At 52.3% G+C, this 20,902-nt stretch overlaps 1 protein-coding gene across 2 annotated transcripts in view; it reads left to right on the top strand.

Moving 5' to 3' along the window:
- The first annotated feature begins 207 nt into the window (after positions 1-207).
- Positions 208-20,902, top strand: part of ITGA11 (integrin subunit alpha 11) — a 38,991-nt gene continuing 18,296 nt past the window's right edge. Inside the window, exons 1-11 of one of the 2 annotated variants that reach the window (XM_036389975.2) lie at positions 208-1,949; positions 6,110-6,221; positions 12,513-12,622; positions 13,453-13,544; positions 13,851-13,965; positions 15,230-15,357; positions 15,897-16,045; positions 16,976-17,120; positions 18,042-18,207; positions 19,157-19,227; positions 19,684-19,828. In XM_036389975.2, the coding sequence (XP_036245868.1) occupies positions 1,898-1,949; positions 6,110-6,221; positions 12,513-12,622; positions 13,453-13,544; positions 13,851-13,965; positions 15,230-15,357; positions 15,897-16,045; positions 16,976-17,120; positions 18,042-18,207; positions 19,157-19,227; positions 19,684-19,828 (1,285 nt within the window). In that variant the 5' untranslated portion in view covers positions 208-1,897. Of the gene's footprint in view, positions 1,950-5,022; positions 6,222-12,512; positions 12,623-13,452; positions 13,545-13,850; positions 13,966-15,229; positions 15,358-15,896; positions 16,046-16,975; positions 17,121-18,041; positions 18,208-19,156; positions 19,228-19,683; positions 19,829-20,902 lie in introns of those variants that run through there. The other variant, XM_036389974.1, reaches the window with a different exon arrangement.

Below are 20,902 nucleotides of genomic sequence, written 5' to 3'. Positions count from 1 at the left end.
GGGGATCAGATCCAAGGATCCATCCCAGAATTTTGGGAGGATAATCCTAGGATCCATCCCAGTATCTGGTGAAGGGGGGGGGCTGATCCCTGTTTTCCTGTGTGGAAGAGGCTGGAATTCTGCTTCCCTGTTTTCCTGGCTCTGGGAAGAGCTGATGCTGTGGGAGAGGCTGGAATTCTGCTTCCAACTTTTTTTTTTTTGGAGCAATTCTCCGGAGCACTGAGCTCAGCGGAGCCGCTGGATCAGGAATGAGGGATCCACGTGCTCCGGCTTGGAGCTGCTCCCGGGTATCCAGAGGGACAAATCCCAATCCCAAATCCAGCTCTGGAGTGGGGTTTGCCGTTCCTGAGCATCCACCTTTCCCCAGGAAGTGGGAAAAGCCTCTGGAGCGGGATAAAATCCCTGCGTGCCCCCCCCTCCCCAGCTCCTCCTGCACTGAAATCTGGGAATTTGGGAATGTGTTGTCGTTCCCGGCCTGTGTTTACATTCCTGGTTTCCAGCCTGGTTCTTCCCAAACTCCCGAGGCAGCCGCATCCAAGGCCAGATGCCTCCCACAGGTCAGGATCAAGGAGCTGCTGCGGGAACAGCTGGAGCCTGGAAAAATCCGGAAAAACCTCCTGGGATGATCCCGAAAAATAGGGAGGGAAGGTCGGCAGTGCGGTGAGATGGAAGCACAAAATCCTGTGGGATTTGGAGGAGCTGGGATTTGGATCCGGGGATTTGTGGGTGCCATTCCCGCCCATGGAGAGGGATTCGAATGGGATGAGCTCCCCATTCCATGATCCCACGAGGAATTCCTGCTATCCAGAGGTTTTTCCAGACAAACAAAAGCTTTTCCTGGATCCAGGGGTCAGCCGGGAGCACACGGCCGGAGCAGCCTCCTCCTTCTCCAGAGTTTTTTGAGGAGTCATCCAAGGATTTTAATCTGGGAAAAAACACGGGATCTTCCCTTTGGGAATGGTTGATGTCATTCCCAGATCTGCATCCAGCTGAACTCGCTCCCTGGGATGAAACATTCCCTGTTTTCTCCTCCCCTCTCCCAGTTTTTTATTTTCCCCCAGTTCCCCCCCCCCCCCCCACCTCTCCCAAATTTTCTCCTGTCTCTCCCAGATTTTCCCTCCCTTTCTTCTCAGTTTTTCCCTTATTTTCTTCCCAGTTTCCCCTCACTTTTCTTCCCAGGTTTTTATCCCCTTTTCCCCCAGTTTTTCCCTCTCCTCTCTCTCCCCTCTTTTCCCAGAGGAGGCGAACCCTCCCCATCCCTGTGGGATCCCGCCGGGAGAGGCCCGGGATTCCCGGCTGGAATTCCCGGCTGTCGCAGCCCCGATTCTAGGTTGGAATTCCCAGCTGGAATCCGCTCCCTAAAGGGTGGCACGGCCTGGAGGTGGCTGTCCCCATTCCCATCCTTTCCTGCCGTGCCTCATCCCAGGATTCCAAGTGGGAATTGCCGACTGGCACAGCCCCGATTCCAGAGCAGAATTCCCGGCTGGCACAGCCGATTCCAGGCTGGAATTCCCGGCTGGCACAGCCGATTCCAGGTGGGCATTCCCGGCTGGCACAGCCGATTCCAGGCTGGAACTCATGACTGGCACAGCTGATTCCAGGCTCGAATTCCCGGCTGACCCAGCTGATTCCAGGTGGGCATTCCCGGCTGGCACAGCTGATTCCAGGCTGGAATTCCCACCTGGACTCCGCTCCCTAAAGGGTGTCCCGGCTGGAAAGGGCCGGCCCCATTCCCATCCTTTCCCTCCTCCCCGCTCCCTGGTCCCTCCCACTCCCTCCCAGCGCTCTCCCGCTGTCAGGGAGCCGGGAAAAGTTTGGGATAAGGGAAGGGATCTGGGATCGGAGCTCCCAGTCCCGCCGATGCTCGGGAGCGGGGACTGGGGCAGCCGGCGATTCCATGGATATTCCCAGCGGGATTCTCCTGGCCTGCTCCCTCTGCCTCCTGCCCGGTGAGTGCCCGTCCCAATCCCCCCCCCAAAAAAAAACGGGAATGGCTTGGAAAAAGTGCTGGAAAAACCTTCAGGCGGCTCTTGGAAAAGTTTTGCCCGGGAGCGGGTGGGAGCTGGAGGCTGCTGGAAAGGGATGGAGATCCTGGAATTCCCGGGAAGCTCCCGATCCCTCCTCGGCCTTGGAGCGGGATTAATCGGGATAATCCCGAAGGATCGGAATACTGGGGGGACGGAAAGCTCCCTTTTCCCGAAATCCAGCTGTTCCGAGGTTTGTCCCGTTGGAAAACGGGGAATGCTCGGGGTTAAATTTAGGAGAGGCTTTAGGCGGAGTTTAATTCCAGGAGCTGATCCTGCGGCTTCTCCCGTTCTGCTCCGGGGGGGCCGGGATGGATTTTTCTGTTTGGTTTTGTTTTTTTTTTTCCCCGGGGTTTTCCTCTTGGGAAAAGCGACTCCCCATTCCTGCTTTAATCCCATCTGGAACCCGCCCGCCACGGGAGCCGCCGAAATGAGGGGTGGAAACGGGAAAAGAAAAAATCGGGAAAAAAATATCGGGAAAAAAAATATCGGGAAAAAAAAAAAGCGCTTTTCCCCACCGCCAGGAGCTCGGCCACCGGCTCGCGCCTCCTCCAGCTGCAAACATTCCCAAACTTCCTGCTGGAAAACGCGCCAGCCTGCTCGGGGTTTTTATGGGATTGGCGCTTTTTTTGGGATTTTTTTTTTTCCCCCCTTTTCAGCCGCGGGATCCTTTCAAGGGAGCCGCGGCCGAGCCGCTTTTCCTGAAATAATTGGATCCATGTGTGGATGGAGGCATGGATGTGGCTCTGGAATGGGATGCTGGAAAAATCCTGGGATTCGCCGGATTCCCGGGAAATTCCCCCATGGACACGGTGCTGGTCCATAAAGGGGGGATCGCGGAAGCGGGGTTTGGGAATTCTGCCTTGGGATGTGTGGAAATGATCCCTGAATTTGCTCCCTGGGATGAAACATTCCCTGGTTTCCTCTCTTCTCTCACGGTTTGTTTTTTTTCCCCTATCCATGGATTTTTCTGGCCATGAATTTTCCCTCAGAGATTTCCACCCTGGGGAGTTTCTGTCCCTGGATGTTTCTGGATCCAGGGATTTTGTGGGAATTCGGAAGCACAAGGTCCTGCTGTAGCAAAGCCCCCTCCGGAGCTTGAGGAAACAATTTTGGGAGAGCAGGAATGTTTTTTTTTTTTTGGGAAACAATTTTGTGGGAAGGCAGGAATGTTCCAGGATGACTGAGCTTCTGTTCATCCCCAGCATTCCCGGCCTTCCCATCCAAATCCCGGGATTTTCCCTGAAGCCAGTGACAGAATCTGGGAGCTGGCAGCATTCCCTTGGATTCCCAGGAATTCAAGCCCACCCTGCTGCTTCCCAGAGTTTTTTCCCCAAAATTTCTTTATCCTTTGGAAAGTTTTCCTTGTTCAGCTCAATATTCCCTCTCCAGGAATTCCACCCCGAGCTCTGGCAGTGCCGGAAGCCAGGGGAAAAAAAGCTGGATTTTCCTGACAGCCCAAGAAAAACTGGGATATTCTTCCTGGGAATCAGAAAACTCTGGGGCAAAGGCAGCAAAATCCAGCCCCAAATTTTCATGGAAGCAGAACCAGGGTTGGGAATCATGGGAAAGCTTCCAGGCACTTCCCAGAATTCTTTTTCCAGCTGGGAAGACCAAAGGATTCAGGCAGGGCAATTTCCCCCTTTTCTCCCCAGGTTCTCCAAATTTTCCCCCCAGTTTTTCCAATTTTTTTTCCCCCCTTCTCCCCTCCTCTTTTCCCCCCTTTTCCCCCTTCTCTCTCCCAGTTTTTCCCCAATTTTTTCCTGGTGCTGGGGCCTTTGGAATCATCCCCATCCCAGACATTTCCCTTCCAGGACTTCCTTCTATCCTGATTTTTACCCTGGCAGGAAAGGTGGATTTTATTCCCATCCTTCTTTCCCAAAGATTTTCTTGTTTCCCAATGTTTTCCTTGACAAGGGTAAAAAGTTTGGATGCTCCAGAAGCTCCAAAGAAAAGGAGGAATTTGAGGCTTCCTGCCCTCAGAATTCCAAGGAAAACCTGGAGCTTTTGGTCGCTTCTTTGGGACAGTGACCAAAGGGGGGAACTTTCAGATTCCCAGCAGGAAAATCTCTCTGGCTCCCAAATCTCCTGGATAACCTCTCCTAAAATTCCCATTTCAGCCTGAGCCGGTTGGAATATTCCCAAAATTTATTTTATTCCTTTCTTTTCGTCAGAGTTTTGAGGTTCCATCCATTGCTTGGAATCTTCTCTCCCAGATTTTTCGCTTCCTCGGGATTGAGATGCTCCAGCAGGAGCCACTCCCGGCTCTCCCCCCGTTTTTCCGGAGAGTTCCCATTTCATGGAATATTTTTCTGTCCATTTATTTTTGTTCCTTTTCCGGATTTTTATCCTAAACCGTGGAATGGGATTCTCCAATTTATCCCGGTGTTCCCATTCCCAAAAACCCTCAGACTGGGGCTCTGCTATGCAAAATCCAGGAAAATTTAGAGGAAAATCCATCCCATCCTCTCCAACACTTCCTCTGCATCCAGGACTCTTCCGGATCCTGGAATTTCTTGCTGGGAATCCAAAGTTCCCAAAATTCCCTCTGATTCCAGGGTGCTCCGATGCCCTTCCCCCTTTCCCTTTCCCATCATTCCATGGCCTTTCCCAGCTTCCCTCTCTCCCGAGGTTTTCGTTTCTTTGGGATGTGAAATGAGGTCAACGCTCCACAAAATATCTTGGCTCTCATCCCCGTCTCCCGTTTTTGGGGTTTTTTTTTATCCCGGATTTTTTTTATCCCGGCTTTCTAGAATTTCTTTCTGGATCATTTGGGAGCTCCTTCTCCTCGGAATCTGTGGCCGGATTCCTCCATTCCCTGCTCCAGGAGCGGATTTGTTCCCAGGATTCCAAACATTCCTTTTTTCCCTGACATTCCTGCCTATCCAAACATCCCCATCCTGGATTTTTCCACCTGGGAAGCAGCAGTGCCAAATTTTCCTGCCCACAGCACCTTTATATCCCGAGAAATTCCAAACTGAGCATCCTGTCCCCTGTCCTGGAGGAGGATTCCAAGGTTTTTCTTGGAATGAAGCATCCAGCAGGATTCAGGGAATCCAGTCTGGGATATCCTGGTTATCCGTGTCCATCCCGCTCCTCCAGCCTGGAATTTGGGCCATATCCCTCTGTTCCCATGGATAGCATCTCCAGCATTCCCAAGATTCCCACTCCTGGGGGAATTCCTGATTTCCCAATTTCCCACCTGGATTTGGCTCCAGGCACAGGGAGGAGCTGCCAGAAAATTCCCCAGATTTTGCTCCAGGTACAGGAAATTTCTCTGGAATTTGTCCCCTGTGAGCACCAGGATCCCAGGATCGGGATGCCGTGGATCCTGATCCCGCTCTTCTGTGGGAAGCAGCATTTTCCAGAGGGAAAGGACCAATCCCAAAAATCGCCCTGTCCCAGCTGAAATTCCATCCTTAGGGATGTCCCCCTCCGGAGCTGCCTCTCCTCAGCTCCTGCTCCCACAGGGAATGGGAAATCCCAGCTTTGGATCCTTGGGAAAACCCTCGGGAGTGGCTGGGATCCCTTTTCCATGGATCCCATCCCACGATCCCCGTGGAAGTGGCCGAACCCATGGAATCCAGAGGGGGGAGCTCCTTCCTCCTTCCCCTTCCCATCCTGGCTCCAGGGAATTCCCGGCATGAGCTGTTGAGGGCTGGGAATGGGCTGAATTCCCAGAATTCTGAATCCTGAATGAGCTCTGAGCTCCATCCCAAGGGCTGGATATTCTCTTGGAGCTCCAGGATGGAGAGCGGAATTTTGGGATGCTGCAGATGAGGTGGGGCTGGAACGCTTTGGAATTCCCATCCTGGCTGGGATGGGAACGGGATCAGCCCATCCCTGCTCCTGCAGCACCTTCAAAAATTCGGGAGCAGCTTTCCCAGACGGGATGGGTCGGAAGCGCCTCTGGAATTGTCGAATCCAGCCCCAAGCAGGAGCACCCGGAGTGGGGTCTGGGATTGGAATAATTCCATGCCTGGAACCTTTCCGAGATTTCGGAATTCCAAGTTCGTCCGTGTGCGATTGGTGTTTTCCAGCTCTTTTGGCTGACGGATCCTTCCCTTTTTTTTTCCCCTCCCCAGGATTTGGGAATTCCTTCAACATCGACACCAAGAGGCCCCAGATCATCGCGGGATCCAGGGAATCTTTTTTTGGATACACGGTGCAGCAGCACGACATCGGCGGGAAGAAATGGTGAGTGGGCTCTGGAAAACTGGGAATTCCAGCGGGAATTTCCTTGAGAATTACACCGACCCACCCCAAATCTCCTCCAGAATTCCCAGGAATTGCTGGGCCAGGATGAGGTTGCTCCTGGAGGTGCTGAACGGAGGAAAGGTTTTCCCTAAAAAAAAAAGAGGAATTTTCGGTGGGACAAGGGAATATTGGGAATTTGGGAAGGGTGGGTGTGGAGGGGATGTCCTGGCTGGATCACGATTCCTTGGAGCCCCCCAGGGCTGGAATCCTGTCTGGAATTTGGGCCCAGGCCATCTCAGTTGTTACAGTTTTGCATGGAGGGGCCGGGGCCTGGAGAATTGATCCATCGGGAATGTGGGATGAGCCTGGGATTGGCTCAGGTCTGGGATTTTGGAGTGGGTTTGGCTGATCCCAAGGATGAATCCAGGGCCGATCCTGGGGCTGATCCCAGTGGAATCTCAAGGATGAATCCAGGGCAGATCCCATGGGGATCCCAGGGATGAATCCAAGGCTGATCCCAGAGGGATGAATCCCAGGGGATCCCACCCAGGTGTTGGCAGAGACCTTTGGTGCATTCCAGGAGCACATCCGGGCGCTCCAAAGCCCATGGAATTCCCTGGAATTCAGGATCTTCCCCCCAAGTGGATGAATGCAGACTTAATCCCATAATTAATGCAATGGATTCCCCTGGAATTCCAGAATCCAGCCTTTGCCACCTTTGGAAAACCCTCCCGTACCCTGAGCCTGAGATTCCCATTCCATGGAATTTTGGGAAGCGGGGGGTCTCTCTTTCCATGACTCCCAGCCCTGCTTCCCACCAGGACTGGGAGTTTTTCCCATTGGAATTGCGCATCCTGTGGAAGGGCTGATGCCTTGGGAAGGAAGTTGGGAGTTCAGTGTTTGCTGGGATTCTGAGGGAAGTGGCTGGAAAATCCCAATTTTGGGAATATTCTCATCCCGGTTGTATCCATAGGAGCTGTTTTAGCTCCATCCCTAGCTGAGGGGCTGCAATTTCCGGGATTTTGGGATCTCTTATCCCGTTTTTCCATGCTACCACCACTGGTGGGGTGGCCAAGGGCTGAATTCCCTGGAAACTGGGAATTTTTTCCTGCTTTCCCAAGCAGGACCAAAGACCATCCCTGGCTTCTTTTCCCAACTTTTCCTGCCAACATCCACAGGATCCACCTCTAGTTTTTCCTCCTGTTGGTCCCTCTGCTTGGAAAAGTGGAATTTTTCCAGCGGGATCCTATGGATGGACGCAGACACAAAAACTCAGGACGGCACTGCTGGAATCTGCAGTGGAGCGGGGAAAAAATTCCAAGGGAAAAATGGAAAGAGCAGCTGAAAGATGGAGAAATCTGGGAGCAACCAGAAACCTCTGGAATAAAAACCACGGATGTGCGGAGGGAGCTGGATCCGAATTCCAGGAGCTGGACAATTCCAGGTTCAGGATAATTCCAGGAGCTGGCAGGACACGGAAGGAAAGGGAATGTCCCGAAAGCCCAATCCCTGCCGAGCATCTTCCAATCCCATCCCAAAGGATTCCACAGAATCCCCTGGAATGCAGCAGAAACTCCGAGGTTCTCTCCAGAATCCCGGCCATGGATGTGCCGGGATCCAGCTGCCAAATTCCAAGCGCGGAATCCGAGGATTTTGGCACCTCTCCCTCAGTCTGAGCCTTTTAATGCTGCTCTTGGCCGCCGGGAATTGTTTGGGAGCGGATTCCAAGAATTTTGTGTTTATGTTTTTTTTCCATATATTTCTAAAGGAAGATTGGAGTGGCTCCAAACAGATTGGATTTTCCAGGTATTTTTGGAAGTCGGGAATTTTCCCCTTTTTCCAGACTTTTCAAGGAACCACCCAGACTCATGGAAGCGCATCCCAGAGAACGGAAAATCCATGAGGAAAAATTTGGGGTTATTAAACTCTGGGGGGGGGGAAAAAAATTCCACTTGGACATTTAAGGCTGGAAAAGCTCATCCATGTGGGATTTGATTTTGCTCCGGCATTTTCCGGAGCAGCGAGGGGTTTCCAGACCTCCTTTTCCACGCTTTTTCCAGCTTTTCTCTGGAGCTGGAGGTGCCTTCTCCAAGTGGGGATGGAAAAGATGACAACAGGTGCCTGGAATTCATCCCAAAAACCACCGGAGCTCCATGGAATGGCGGCTTCCCGCTCCTGGAGCAGGCAGGGAAAGGGGGACCTGGAATTATGGGATCAGAGCATTCCCAGCGTCCAAACTGGGGGTTTTTGGGAAAAATGGGAACTCCCTGTGCTGCTGGGACAAAATGGCCTGGGAGGAATTTTGGGATAAGGAGAAGGAATTCCTGGGAGGATGGGAAGGGCTTTGGAGGGTTTGAATCCCATATCCCGGCAGGTTGGACACCGTGGATGGATTTCTTTGGGAATAATGAACAGAATTCCCACAAATGGGATGTGTATCCCTTAAAACCTGGAAGCTCTCATGGGAGTGGGAGCTCCTGGATGCTTGGGGCCAACACAGCCTGGAATCTCATGGAGTTTTGGGAAGAATCTTCCTGGAGGTTCAAGAGCAGGGAAAAAAGGGAAAAAAAATTCCCTTCATCTTTCGTCTCCCCCTTCCAAGGGTTTGTCCGGGCTGCTTCCCAACATTCCAGGAGCTGTCGCTGGGAGCATCCCAGAGCTCCTTTTCCAAGGAATGCTGGAGTGGCACACTTGGAGCCCGATTCCTGGAATTTTTGGGATGCTGGATGCTCCTGGGGAGCTTTCCCTATCCCAATCTCATATTCCCACTTATCCAAAGGGAAGTTCTGATCCCAAAACTCCTCTCTGGGAGCATCCCAAAGTTCCTTTTCCAAGGAATCCCGGAGAGGGGCACGGACACGACGGGGACAGGCAGTGGTGACAAATCCAGACCCAAATCCCAGGAAACAGCGGAGAACGGGAGCAAAGGCAGCACAAGGAACTCTGGAATACCGTGGGCAGCAGGAATGCCACATTCCTGTTTTTCCGAGTGTTTTTTCCTCAGTTTTTTTGGATGTTAAGGAGATGTTTCCAGGCGAGGCCTCTCCATGTTTTTGGCTCAGCCAGAATTTTCCATGGAGCCACTCTGGGATCTGTATCCACAGGGTCCTGTGCCATCTCCTGCTTCCCTCCTCTGGAGATTCCCAAGAAAACTGGGAATTTCCCAGGTGACTTTTCCCAGTCTCCCACTTCCACCCCAAACAAATCTTTCTCCTTCAGAACCGCTGTTGATTCCCAGATTTTTTTTTTTGCCGTTTGAACATCCCTGGAATGTTCAAATCCAGCTCGGAGCAGCCTCTGGAAGTGGGGCTGGAATGACCCGAACCATTCCATGATTTTCTCGAAAACGAGGCCCAAAAGAGGGAGCATCCCCCCAAAAAACAGGGAATGGGGTGGGTTGCCACAGATCCTGCATCCTAGGGTGGGGGGGGGAGCTGGGAGCAGACATTATGGAATTCTCTGCGCTTCCACCAAAATATTCCAAGCGCTCCGGCGGCGGCCAAGCCAGGGGAGAACTCCAGCCAAGAAAACCTCTGGCAGGAGCTGGAAAACAGAAACCCCTGGAAGTGTTTTTCCAGATCAGCACAATTCTGGCTTTCAATCCAGCCAGAAGATTTTTCCCTCTTTTTTTTTCCCCCCCTCCTCCTTTTCCCTTCGCTCGGGCCGGGATTGTCCAGGACCAGGGCCTGGAGCTCAGGGGTGGAATGGGATGAGCTTTAAGGTTTTTCCCACCCAAACCATTCCAGAATTCCTGGATTTTGCTGGTTTGGAGCCTTCCCCGGTCTGCAAGCATGGGCACATCCCATTCCCAGCCTGGCCGGGAAATTGGGAATCAGGACCCAGCGTTGGGCTTTGCTTGGAGAGCAATATCCTGGGCTATTCCTGCTTTTCCTCTCCTTATTTTCTTGGGGATGAAAGTCAAAAATCCATCCTCAGACAGCTTGGAGCAGTGAGAGCTTTTCCCACTTAATCCCTGTTGGGTTTTTTTTCCCTTTGTTTTCTCCGGGAGCAGGGAAGGGAGAGGGAGGCGAGGCAGGAATTGTTTGGTTCTGATTTTCTTTCAAAGCCTCATTTTTTGGCCAAGTTGTGATGCAGGAGCCGCTTCCCTCTTGGGAATCCAGGGAAAAATCGGGAGATTTGGGATGATCCCAGGATGCCTGGAGGGGGAAAGCTTGAAAAAACCCAGGAATGTCTCCCTTCTATGGCAAGATGCTCCGGTTTCCTTGGGATGAGCTGGATTATTTGGGTATTTTTGGGAATTTGGGATAACCCATCCCAAATCCCTGATTTTTTTTTTTTTTTTTGTATTTTTGGAAGGAAAAATCCAGGATTTCTAGCCCAAGTTTCCAAGTGAAGGAAGAGTGGAGCAGCATCCCTAAAAACACCTTCCAAACAGCTGGAAAAGCCTTTTTCCCGAGCTGCCAAGTTTCCATGAGGATTTGACAGCTCCAGCTGATGAATCATTCCCATTTAACCAAAAAGGGAAAACAATTCCATTGTTTTTTGGGAGACAAGAATTCCGGCTTTGGGAGCTCTGCAGCCGCTCCTCATTCATGGCAAAATCTGGGAATGTTTGGGTTTCCTTTGGGTCTGCCTCGTCATCCCAAAGGGATGATCCGACCCCAGAGCCACTGGTTTTTGGGGAATATTGATTGTTGGGTGGTGTGATCATATTGATATGGGAATATTAATTCATGGAAAAGTCTCTGAGAGGATTCCCTGCAGGATGGGGGGCACATCAAGCTGGAGCTGCTCCCAGAAGTTCGTGAAATTCCATGTGTCTGAAATTCTTTGGGAATTACACCAGGAGATCCTCGTTTTCCACAGAGCCTCCACCTTTATTCCTCCTCATCCTCAAGGATTTGCCATTCCCCTTCCTGATCTTCCACCTTTTCCCTCTTCACCAAACGAGAGTGTGGGAGAGCCTTGGGAAAACGAGCAAATTCCTGAAAAATCCCAGATTTTCCTGGATGCTGTTGAGAGCAGCTCCAGCTGGAGATGATTTTCCCGTGGTGAATTCCCACATTAAGCCGTAATTCAGGAAGCGTTTCCATGAGAATCCTTGGATTCAGGAGCTTTTCCTTGGGTGAGCGATTCCGGTTTGGGATAAAAGAATGGGATGTTTGTCCTTGGAGCAGCAGCATTTTTAAGGAATGACAATTCCTGGTCTAACAGGGAACATCTGTGCCGGTGGCTTTTCCAGCTGCTGGGAAGGGCCCTGTGGAACAAAAGAGCTCCTGTTTATCTGGAGATCCAGACTGGGACGGCTGCATCCATAGGATTTTTGGGAAGCTAAAAATTAAATTTAAAAAAATCCCATTTATTTTGGGAGTGGGAGTTGCCAGCAGCTCGCGGTGCCAAGGATTTTTGGGATAGCCTGGAAAGAAGGGATGGATTCCTTAGGCCCTGCGCTCTTCCTGCTTCTGGGTTGCTGGGTTGGAATGCTGTGGTCAAGAAAAAGTGGGAAAAATGTTTGGATGTCCCAAAAATATCTCAGCTGGAAGTCGGTGTCCTTGCTGGGGAGTGGAATTTAGCAGCTCCCTTCTTTTAGAGAGCAGGAAAATTCCCAAATTTACCCCCAGCTGGGGGTAAATTCCCTTTTCCAGGGTTTCCCTGGGGAAAATTCCTTCCCTCCACTGGAGATCCCAATGTTCATCTCCCAGAGTTCGTAACAATCCCAGCTCAGAGAAAATTCCCTTTTCCAGGATTTTCCAGGGAAAAATTCTTTGTGGATCCCAGTGGGATTTGCTGGAAGCGCTCCACCAGCTCCTGGTTATTCCTTCTGGTTCTGCTGGAATCCTGCATCCATATCCACGTCCTGGAGACACTCTGGGAATGACGTGGGAGGTGTCCCCATATCCATGGAGGGGGTTGGGATGAGATGATCCTTAAGGTCCCTTCCATCCCAAACCATTCCATGACCCTGTGGAAAAGCTCCTCCATAGGCAGTGGGACCATCCAAGGGACCATCCACAATGATCCTGAGGGATTTGGTGCCACCCTGGAGCTGCTTCCCCTCTCCTCCCTGCGCTTCCAGATGGGTTTGGATCCCTCCCTCCCCTCCAGGAATCCGTTCCTTGTGGCTGATGGGAATGAATCCCACAATTCCAAGTGGCAGAGTCACATTCCCAGCTTTTTTTTCCTCTTTCCAGCGGGAAGAGAAGGAGAAGCTTTCTCCCACTGAGACTGTGGCCCGCTCCTGCCACTCCCAAACCCGGGAATTGTGGCTGAGGGGATTTTTCCCAGGGAATTCCCATTGTCCCGGTGCTGACAGATCCGTGTTTTCCGCAGGCTGGTGGTGGGAGCTCCGTACGAATCCAACGGGCAGCAGAAAACCGGAGACGTCTACAAGTGTCCAGTGCTGAGTGACAACCACGGAAACTGCACCAAGCTCAACCTGGGTACGGCGTTCCAGTCCCTGACATCCCAAATTATCCCTGGAAAACGGGATATTGGGAAGGGATTCCTCCCTGGGAAGGTGGAACTCCCAGAGAAGCCCCTGGATCCCTGGAGGTGTCCAAGGCCGGGCTGGATGGAGCTTGGAGCGCCCTGGGATGGTGGAAGGTGGCAGTGGGTGGGCTTTAAATTCCCAAATTATTCCATTATTCCCAGTTTGCTTCCCCAAGGAGGAGCTCTGGCTCACGGGGAGCTGTGTTTTCCAGAGGAACAGTTGGACCAGGATTTGGGACACAGCTCAAGTGACCAATCCCATTTGGGATTGACAGGGCTGCCCTGGGGGCTGTTCCCAATTTCTGGGCTGTGCCATGGGAAAAAACAGGGATTCCCTGGGAATCCAGGATGAGGAGCTGAGCCCTCCAAGGGATTTCCTCCTCTCCAGCTCCCAGCCTCGTTCCCAAAACAGTTTTCCTTCCTTGGTTGTTCATCCAGGAAAAAAACCCAATTTTTCCAACTTTTTTCTCACCTTCCAAAAATCCCCAAAACCTGGAGTGAAGGTTCTTCTCCAGCACACAATTCCCAGTACCTCCAGAGATTCCAGGGGGCATTTGGGATTTCCTGGGAACGTCCCTGATCCCAGCCTCTCTCCCAAGGATGGGTGATGCCGGTTTTTTTTTTCCCCAAATTTTTTCAAAAAAAAAAAATCACCAAAACCTGGAGTTCACACCGGCAGAGATTCCTCTCCGGTGCGCAAATTCCCGGTGGCTGCGGAGATTCCGGGGGGACGCTCCCGGCTTTCCCGGGGCACGTCCCTGACGCCGGCCTCTCTCCCAAGGGCGGGTGACGCTGTCCAACGTGTCGGAGCGCAAGGACAACATGCGCCTGGGCCTGAGCCTGGCCACCAACCCCAGGGACAGCAGCTTCCTGGTGAGCAGCATTCCCGGGGGGAACGCGGGCTGGGAGCCTGGGAATGCGCGCCGGGAACGCGGGGCGGGACGGGGAGGTGTCGGGGGGCTCCTCTCGGTGGGGTTTGTTTTTTTTTTTTTGGTGGAATGTAGGGAGGTTTAGAGGAATTTATGGATAAAATGAAATGCAATCAAATGTAATGTATTAAAATAGGATTGAATGGAATTTAAATTAAATCGAGTGGGAAAAAAAAATAAATTAAAATAAAGCACATCCACAGAAAAGGGATCCTTTGAACCAAATCCTGATTTTTTTACCATTTTTTAGGCCTGCAGCCCCCTGTGGTCCCACGAGTGTGGCAGCTCCTACTACACCACGGGAATGTGCTCCCGCGTCAACTCCAACTTCCGCTTCTCCAGAACCGTGGCTCCAGCTCTGCAGAGTGAGGACCGAGATCCCAGCTCCCATCCCAGCTCCCATCCCTGCTCCATCCCTGCTCCCATCCCAGCTCCCATCCCTGCTTCAGTCCCTGTTCCAATCTCAGCTCCAATCCCATCTCCAATCCCATTTTGGCCTCACAAAACAAAGCCCTCATTGACCAGGAGTTAAACGTGTTGGAATTTGGGAACTTGGAGCTGGGGTTTTGTTTTGGAGGGTTGAACTGAGGTTTCCTGCCTTTCCTGGAGATGGGAAGGATTCCCAGAAATCTGTCCTGCTCCTGGGAGCTCCTCATCCCATGGGATGTGATTCCCCAACTCCAGAACCCCTCCGGTGTAGGTTAATTCCCAGGGCAGGTGGGCTGGTAAAAATGGGATTTGGGAGGATCAAGGCAGGAAAGGCAGAACCCACCACCAAATTCCCAGGGCATAAAGAGGGGCTTGGAAAAATGGGATTTTCGGGATCAAGGCAGTAAAGGCATCATCAAATTCCCAGTGTCTCTTCCCTTGTTATGTTCCAGCCCTCGCTGCAAAGGATAATTGAGATTTTAGGGAGTTTTAGGAAGTGTTTATTTAATGGATGCAGGGTCATCTCCTCTCCCTGATTCCTGGGATGGGATGGAGGCACGCAGAAGATCCCAGTGATCCATGAGTAACTCCAATCCATGGATTCTTTCATCCATTAAAAATTGTAGGGCGAAAGAGCAGCCAATAAATCTCTGAAATCCGGGATCACCAAGGAATGCTGTAAAACATCAGCAAGACTGTGACGATCCTGAGCAATTTTCCCCACTGGAAAAAAATCCTTAAATCCTTCCTGCTCCGGCTGCAGAGCCGAGCCCTGGGGTCCCCTCCGGGGTTTTTGGCTGCCGAGGATTTCATGGGGAAGGGAGGAAATGCCCGCCTTGCTTTCCATGGCAGGGCTGGGAATGACTCAGGGATCAGGAACGGCTCTGCGGGAGGAGCGGAGCCGGACCCTGCTCCTCTTTGAAGTGTGGAATGGTATTAAACGGGATCAAATTCCAAAGCTGAATCCCAAATGATGCCGCTGAGTGTTATTCCTAGGAAGCGATCCCATCTTTTCACAGCAGAGAGGATTCCTGTGGCTTCTCCCCACCTTGCTGGAGTCCAAAGTTCTTTCCCAAACAATTGAAATCAAATTTTTTTTGTTCCCCAAAAAATCCTAAGAGGAAGTACCTGGCTGGAAGTGAAGCCATAAATCTGCCCCTTTACAAGAGGACTTTTAACAAATCCCTGGATTTTCCACAGGATGCCAGACCTACATGGACATCATCATCGTTCTGGATGGATCCAACAGCATTTATCCGTGGGTTGAAGTCCAGCACTTCCTGATAAATATCCTGAAAAAGTTTTACATCGGTCCTGGACAGATCCAGGTGAGGCCCTGAACCGTTTGTGTCATCCCAGGGCCATTCCCAGTGTCCCTTTTCTGTCAAGCTGCTGGAATCTGTCAAAATATTGGATTTTTTACTCATCCCATGGGAAGAAACCGCTCCCATTAATGTCCCTAAGTGAGCTATGGAGGGATCCCACATCCCAATGGGAACAGGGAGGATTAAACCCCACGGAAAGGAGCTCTCCATGCTCCGAGTAACCATGCGTTGATTTAGGCAGGAATTTCAGCAGGAGCATCCCAGATTTTCCCAAATAACCCAGTTTGGTCCCACCTGGCGATGCTGTGGGTCCAAACTGGGACAGCGCAGTGCAGCACATCTGGATCACCCCAAAAACTCGGGAGCAGAGCAGGGGGGAGAGCCGTAAAATTGGGGAATCGATAATGATCCCACGGAGGGAAATCTGGGCGATGGAATTCCGGGAAAAAGAAAAGCGAGCGTAGAGAATTTCACCCCCGCGGCTGCCGGCGCACAGGGCCTCGTTCCGCCGGCCTTTTTGGTGCCATTCCCGTCGTTCCCAGGTGGGAGTTGTGCAGTACGGAGAGGACGTGGTCCATGAGTTCCATCTGAACGACTACAGGTCCGTGCAGGACGTGGTGGCGGCCGCCAGCCACATCGAGCAGCGCGGGGGCACCGAGACCAGGACCGCCTACGGCATCGAGTTCGCTCGGTAAAACCCCTCACGCCCCCAGGAAAACCTTCAAACCCAAGGGGTTTTTTCCCCCTCCTTGCCTCTCCCTTTGTTTTCCTTGCTGCTCAAGAATGGGGGAATCGCCAGGGTTTGTAGGAAAATGCGATTTGGGGGAAGGTTTGAGAGTGGCGCTTCCCAAAATTGTTCCGTCCTCGTTTGCAGCTGGGGCAGGCTCTGGAATTGTGGCCTCTCCCTGGAGGCTCCCAGGAATGAGATCCCAGCCCCCAAATTCAGCCCCAGAACCTGGAGCTCTCCTGGAAATCCCTGGAAAGTCCCCAGAAGCTCAGGGACAAATCCACCTCCTCCCTTTCCAGGGACAAATCCTTGCTCCTGCACTTTTTCCAAGCAGTATTCCTGCTGAGAATCATGGAATTCTAGGCAGGAAAAGAGGTCAAAGATCAAATGCAGCGCTGCCAAGGCCACCACTGACCATGTCCCAAGTACCACATCCACGTGGTTTGGAAATCCCTGCAGGAATGGCGATTCCAGCACTGCACTGGGCAGCTTGGAAAAGTTTTAGAGGGAACCTGGCCAGATCTGAGCAAGGTCCTGAACGATTTTTGTCACACGGAGTCCCCAGCCCTGCTCAGTGTCCCTTTTTCCATAAATATGCTGGAATTTGGGGCCGTGCTTTGTCAAAACTGCGGGATTCTGGCAGGGGTGGACAATGGGACAAAGAAACTTTTCCCTCGCAGGGAAAGGCCCCATAGGCCATGGCCAGAACTCCGCTGGCCAACTCAAGATCCATTCCCTCACCTGATTTTGCTGAATTGTGGCCCCTTTCCTGCAAAAAAGTGGGGAAGTCCGTCCACATCCCAAAGCACCTCCCGAGGGACGGGCTCGGTGGGGCGGCGGAGCCACCGCGGAGCTGGCGGGGCTGAGCAGCCCAGGGCATCTCTTCCCTTGCAGCTCGGAAGCGTTTCGGAAAGGTGGCCGGAAAGGGGCAAAGCGAGTAATGATTGTCATCACAGATGGAGAGTCCCACGACAGCCCAGACCTGGAGAAGGTGATCGAGGACAGCGAGAGGGACAACGTCACCCGATACGCGGTGGCCGTGAGTGACGGGGCTCCGGGGGGCTGGGAGGCCTGCAGAGCGTGGCGGGGCTCCAGGAATCCCAAAGCAGCGGGACAGCCCATCCCCACTGCTCCTGGAGCATTCCAAGAGCTCCCTGTGTGCTCCAGGAGTCCCAAAGCAGCGGGACAGCCCATCCCCACTGCTCCTGGAGCATTCCAGGAGCTCCTGTCCATCCCCACTGCTCCTGGAGCATTCCAGGAGCTCCTGTCCATCCCCACTGCTCCTGGAGCATTCCAAGAGGTCCTTGTGTCCTCCAGGAATCCCAAAGAACCGGGACAGCCCATCCCCACAGCTCCTGGAGCATTCCAGTAGCTCCTTATGTGCTCCAGGAATCCCAAAGCACCGGGACAGCACTTCCCCGCTGTTCCTGGAGCATTCCAAGAGGTCCTTGTGTGCTCCAGGAATCCCAAGACAGTAGTACAGCCCATCTCTGCTGCTCCTGGAGCATTCCAAGAGCTCCTGTCCATCCCCGCTGCTCCTGGAGCATTCCAAGAGCTCCCTGTGGCTGCTCTTGGGATGCTCAGCTTGGGATTCAGCTGCTGGAGCTGGTGCCAGGACCAGGGGACAGGCAGGACCCCAGATTCCATGAGGAGTGTCCTGCCGGGGAGAATTCCAGCAGTTCCTCTGTTTGTTCCCACAAAGCGGTGTCAGATCCGAGGATGGGGCTCCTCCCACGTGGACAGCCCAAAGGGTTTTGGGATGGTTTTATCCATCCTGGGAAAGCAGCCCAGAGGAGCTGCTGAGCCCCCATCCCTGGAAATGTTGGACAGGGCTTGGAGCGGCCTGGGATAGGGGAAGGCTTCCCTGCCTGTGGAATGGGATGAGCTGTAAGATCCCTCCCAGCCCAAACCACCCGGGAATTCTAATTCCATGGAAGTCTCGCGTTTTGTTCCCAACCAGGTCTTGGGTTATTACAACAGGAGAGGAATCAACCCCGAGGCCTTTCTGAACGAGATCAAATTCATCGCCAGCGACCCCGATGACAAACACTTCTTCAACGTCACCGACGAGGCGGCCCTCAAGGACATCGTGGATGCCCTGGGAGAAAGGATTTTCAGCCTGGAAGGTGAGGGATGCTCCTCCCTGGCACCTCCCAGAGCTGGGAATGTGCTGCTGATCCTTTTTTCCCCGAATGTGGACGCGGCTTCCGCAATATCGGAGCCTAAAATCCTGCTTGGAGCATCTTCAGATTTGAGGAAATGCCTTTATTTGGAGCTGTTGCTTCCCTCAGATATCAGGAGCAGAGATCCCATTTCCAAAGGACACACCTCATTCCAGCCAGAGGAATTCCGGTGGCTTCGATTTTTCCTTTTTATAGAAAACCTTGGAGATTTGGTATGGGGGGAATTTGGGAGTCGGTGTCTCCCTCATCCATCAAATTCCAGGGTTGTAAACAGGAAAACCCACACACAGGAGCTTCCTGGGGTGCCAGACATCAGGAGATTATGGGAATAATGCTGAGATTTCGGGTTTTATTGGCTGAAATTAAATATCAGGAAATATTTCTGTCTTAAATGTCAGCTCTTGTGAAAACTTTGTCGCTCTCCCAAACTAAATTTATCCAAATTTCAGAGGAAAATGCAGCCTGGAATGAACAATTGGAACAGAAGACGGAGGGCCCGCACTGGGAACGAAACATCTTGAATTTGGGGGATTTTGGCTCAAACCAGCTCACAAACTCCCCACAAGTTTTCCAGTTTCCTCTGTCCAGCCTGGCGCTTCCCTGTGGAAGTTGCCCTGGATGAGGAATTCCCCCAGTTGGAATCACGAAGCAAAAACCTCCAAATCCCCAGTTTTGGGTGATCTTGCAGCTGTGCAAGGGGAGAACCTGCACCCCAGCAGAGCTCCCAGACCTCCTAACAGCACGAGGTTGTGGAATTGGAGGATTTAGGGAGAAATGGGATCATCAGGAGGATGTGGAGCTGCTGGAGCAATTCCAGAGGAGGCCACGGAGCTGTTCCAGGAAAGCAAAAATCTCCATTAAACACAAATTCCCTTTTTTTTTTTTGTTTAAGGAACCAACAAGAACGAGATCTCCTTTGGACTGGAAATGTCCCAGACTGGATTTTCATCCCACGTTGTGGAAGTAAGAGAGGAAATGTGGGAATTTTTTTTTTTTTTTTTTTGCTCCTGCCTTGTCCTGTTTATCACCCCCTGCTCCCAGGTGGGAGATTGGGATTTGGGACAAATTATTTTAATTACAGAGTTAAATCACTAACATGAGGATAAGGAAATGCTGCTGGATTATCCCATGGGAAAGGGAGGTGTTGGGAGACCCCAGCATCCCTTAGGATCTGCAGCAGATCCTCCTGATGCCATGACCTCTTGGGAAGGACATGCTGGGGTGTCCATGGAAAAAGCTCTTGGGAATTTCCTGGGGAGAAAAAGCGCATTGGAAAAACAGGAATAGGGTGGAAATGTCATTCCAGCAGTTTTGAAACCCTCCAGCATTCCAGGTGTTTTTGGTCTGTGCGGGATCAGAGGGGTGGAATCGCCTCCACTTGGGAAGAATTCCCACCGAAGCACTCCTGTATTCCCACAGGACGGGATCCTGCTGGGAGCAGTGGGAGCCTACGACTGGAACGGAGCCGTCCTGAAGGAGACCAGCAGCGGGAAGGTCATCCCTCTGCGGGAATCCTACCTGCAGGAATTCCCAGAGGAGCTGAAGAACCACGGCGCCTATTTAGGTGGGAAAGCTGAACGAGGCTGTGCAGCCGCAGGCAGGGGGAATTGGGGATTTTTATCCTTGAAAAAGAGGAAGCACAGGGTATTCCCCATGGGAGAGCTGTGGGATGCAGCACAGGAGCATCCTCACCTGGGAAGAGCCCGGCTCCGACCCCGGAGCGGGGCACAAATGGGATTTGAATGCAGGAGCAGCCGAGCCGGCGGGCGATCCGCAGCTTTTCTTGGAGTGCTTTCAAAGCACTGATGGAATTTCATGCCTAGGCAGGAAATACCTGCTGGGTTAATCCATTCCATGTGCAGCCACTGGAGCTCTGGAATAAAAATATCGGCCTGGATTGAGAAATGCAGCCTCTCCTCGGAGGTGGGGCTGTCCCATGGCGGGGAGGGAGGTGGGATTCTGTGGGATCAGCACCTCAAGGCTCTTCCCTGGGAATGGGGACACGTGGTTCATCCATGGGGTGACAGCAGAGTGTCCCCCGAGCTGGGATGGCTGTGGGTGTCCCATGGGAATCCCTGTGGGAGCTCAGCTGGGCTCTCTTTACCGCTGCCTGGAGTGAGAAATCCGGGAATATTAAGGAATGCTGGTGTATCCTGATGAGGAGCAGCCTGGGGGGCTCAGGGCTGGTGGTTGGTTTAGGAATGCCCCCTCCAGGAGGGGCATTTTTAGGGACCCCCGGTAAGGCTGGTGAGCAGGGAAAAGGGTCCAAAATCCCTGAAGATACTCAAAATTTAACTGGATTTGATTCCAGGGAATGTGATTCAGTTTCATGGTTGGCCAGACTTTGAGTTCCATAGAATTCTGGAATGCTTTGGGCTGGAAAGGAACTTAAAGCTCATCCCACTCCACCTTCCCCTATCCCAGGTTTCTCCATGCCCCATCCAGCCTGGGATTGGAACATTCCAGGGATGGGGCAGCCACAGCTTCTCTGGGCACCCTGTTCCACTTCTAAGGATTTCATTGGAATTTAAACCTGAGCCTGAAGGTTCAGGAACCTGAATTTGGGGTTGAAAATTGGGATTTGGCAGCCCCAGCTTTATATTCCTACAAAATCCCGTCTGCAGCCTTGGAAGTGCCG

Source organism: Molothrus ater, chromosome 13, assembly GCF_012460135.2.
Source record: "Molothrus ater isolate BHLD 08-10-18 breed brown headed cowbird chromosome 13, BPBGC_Mater_1.1, whole genome shotgun sequence".
Lineage (NCBI taxonomy): Eukaryota > Metazoa > Chordata > Aves > Passeriformes > Icteridae > Molothrus > Molothrus ater.
Note: the sequence above shows the minus strand (reverse complement) of the source record. Positions and strands in the feature narration are given on the sequence as shown.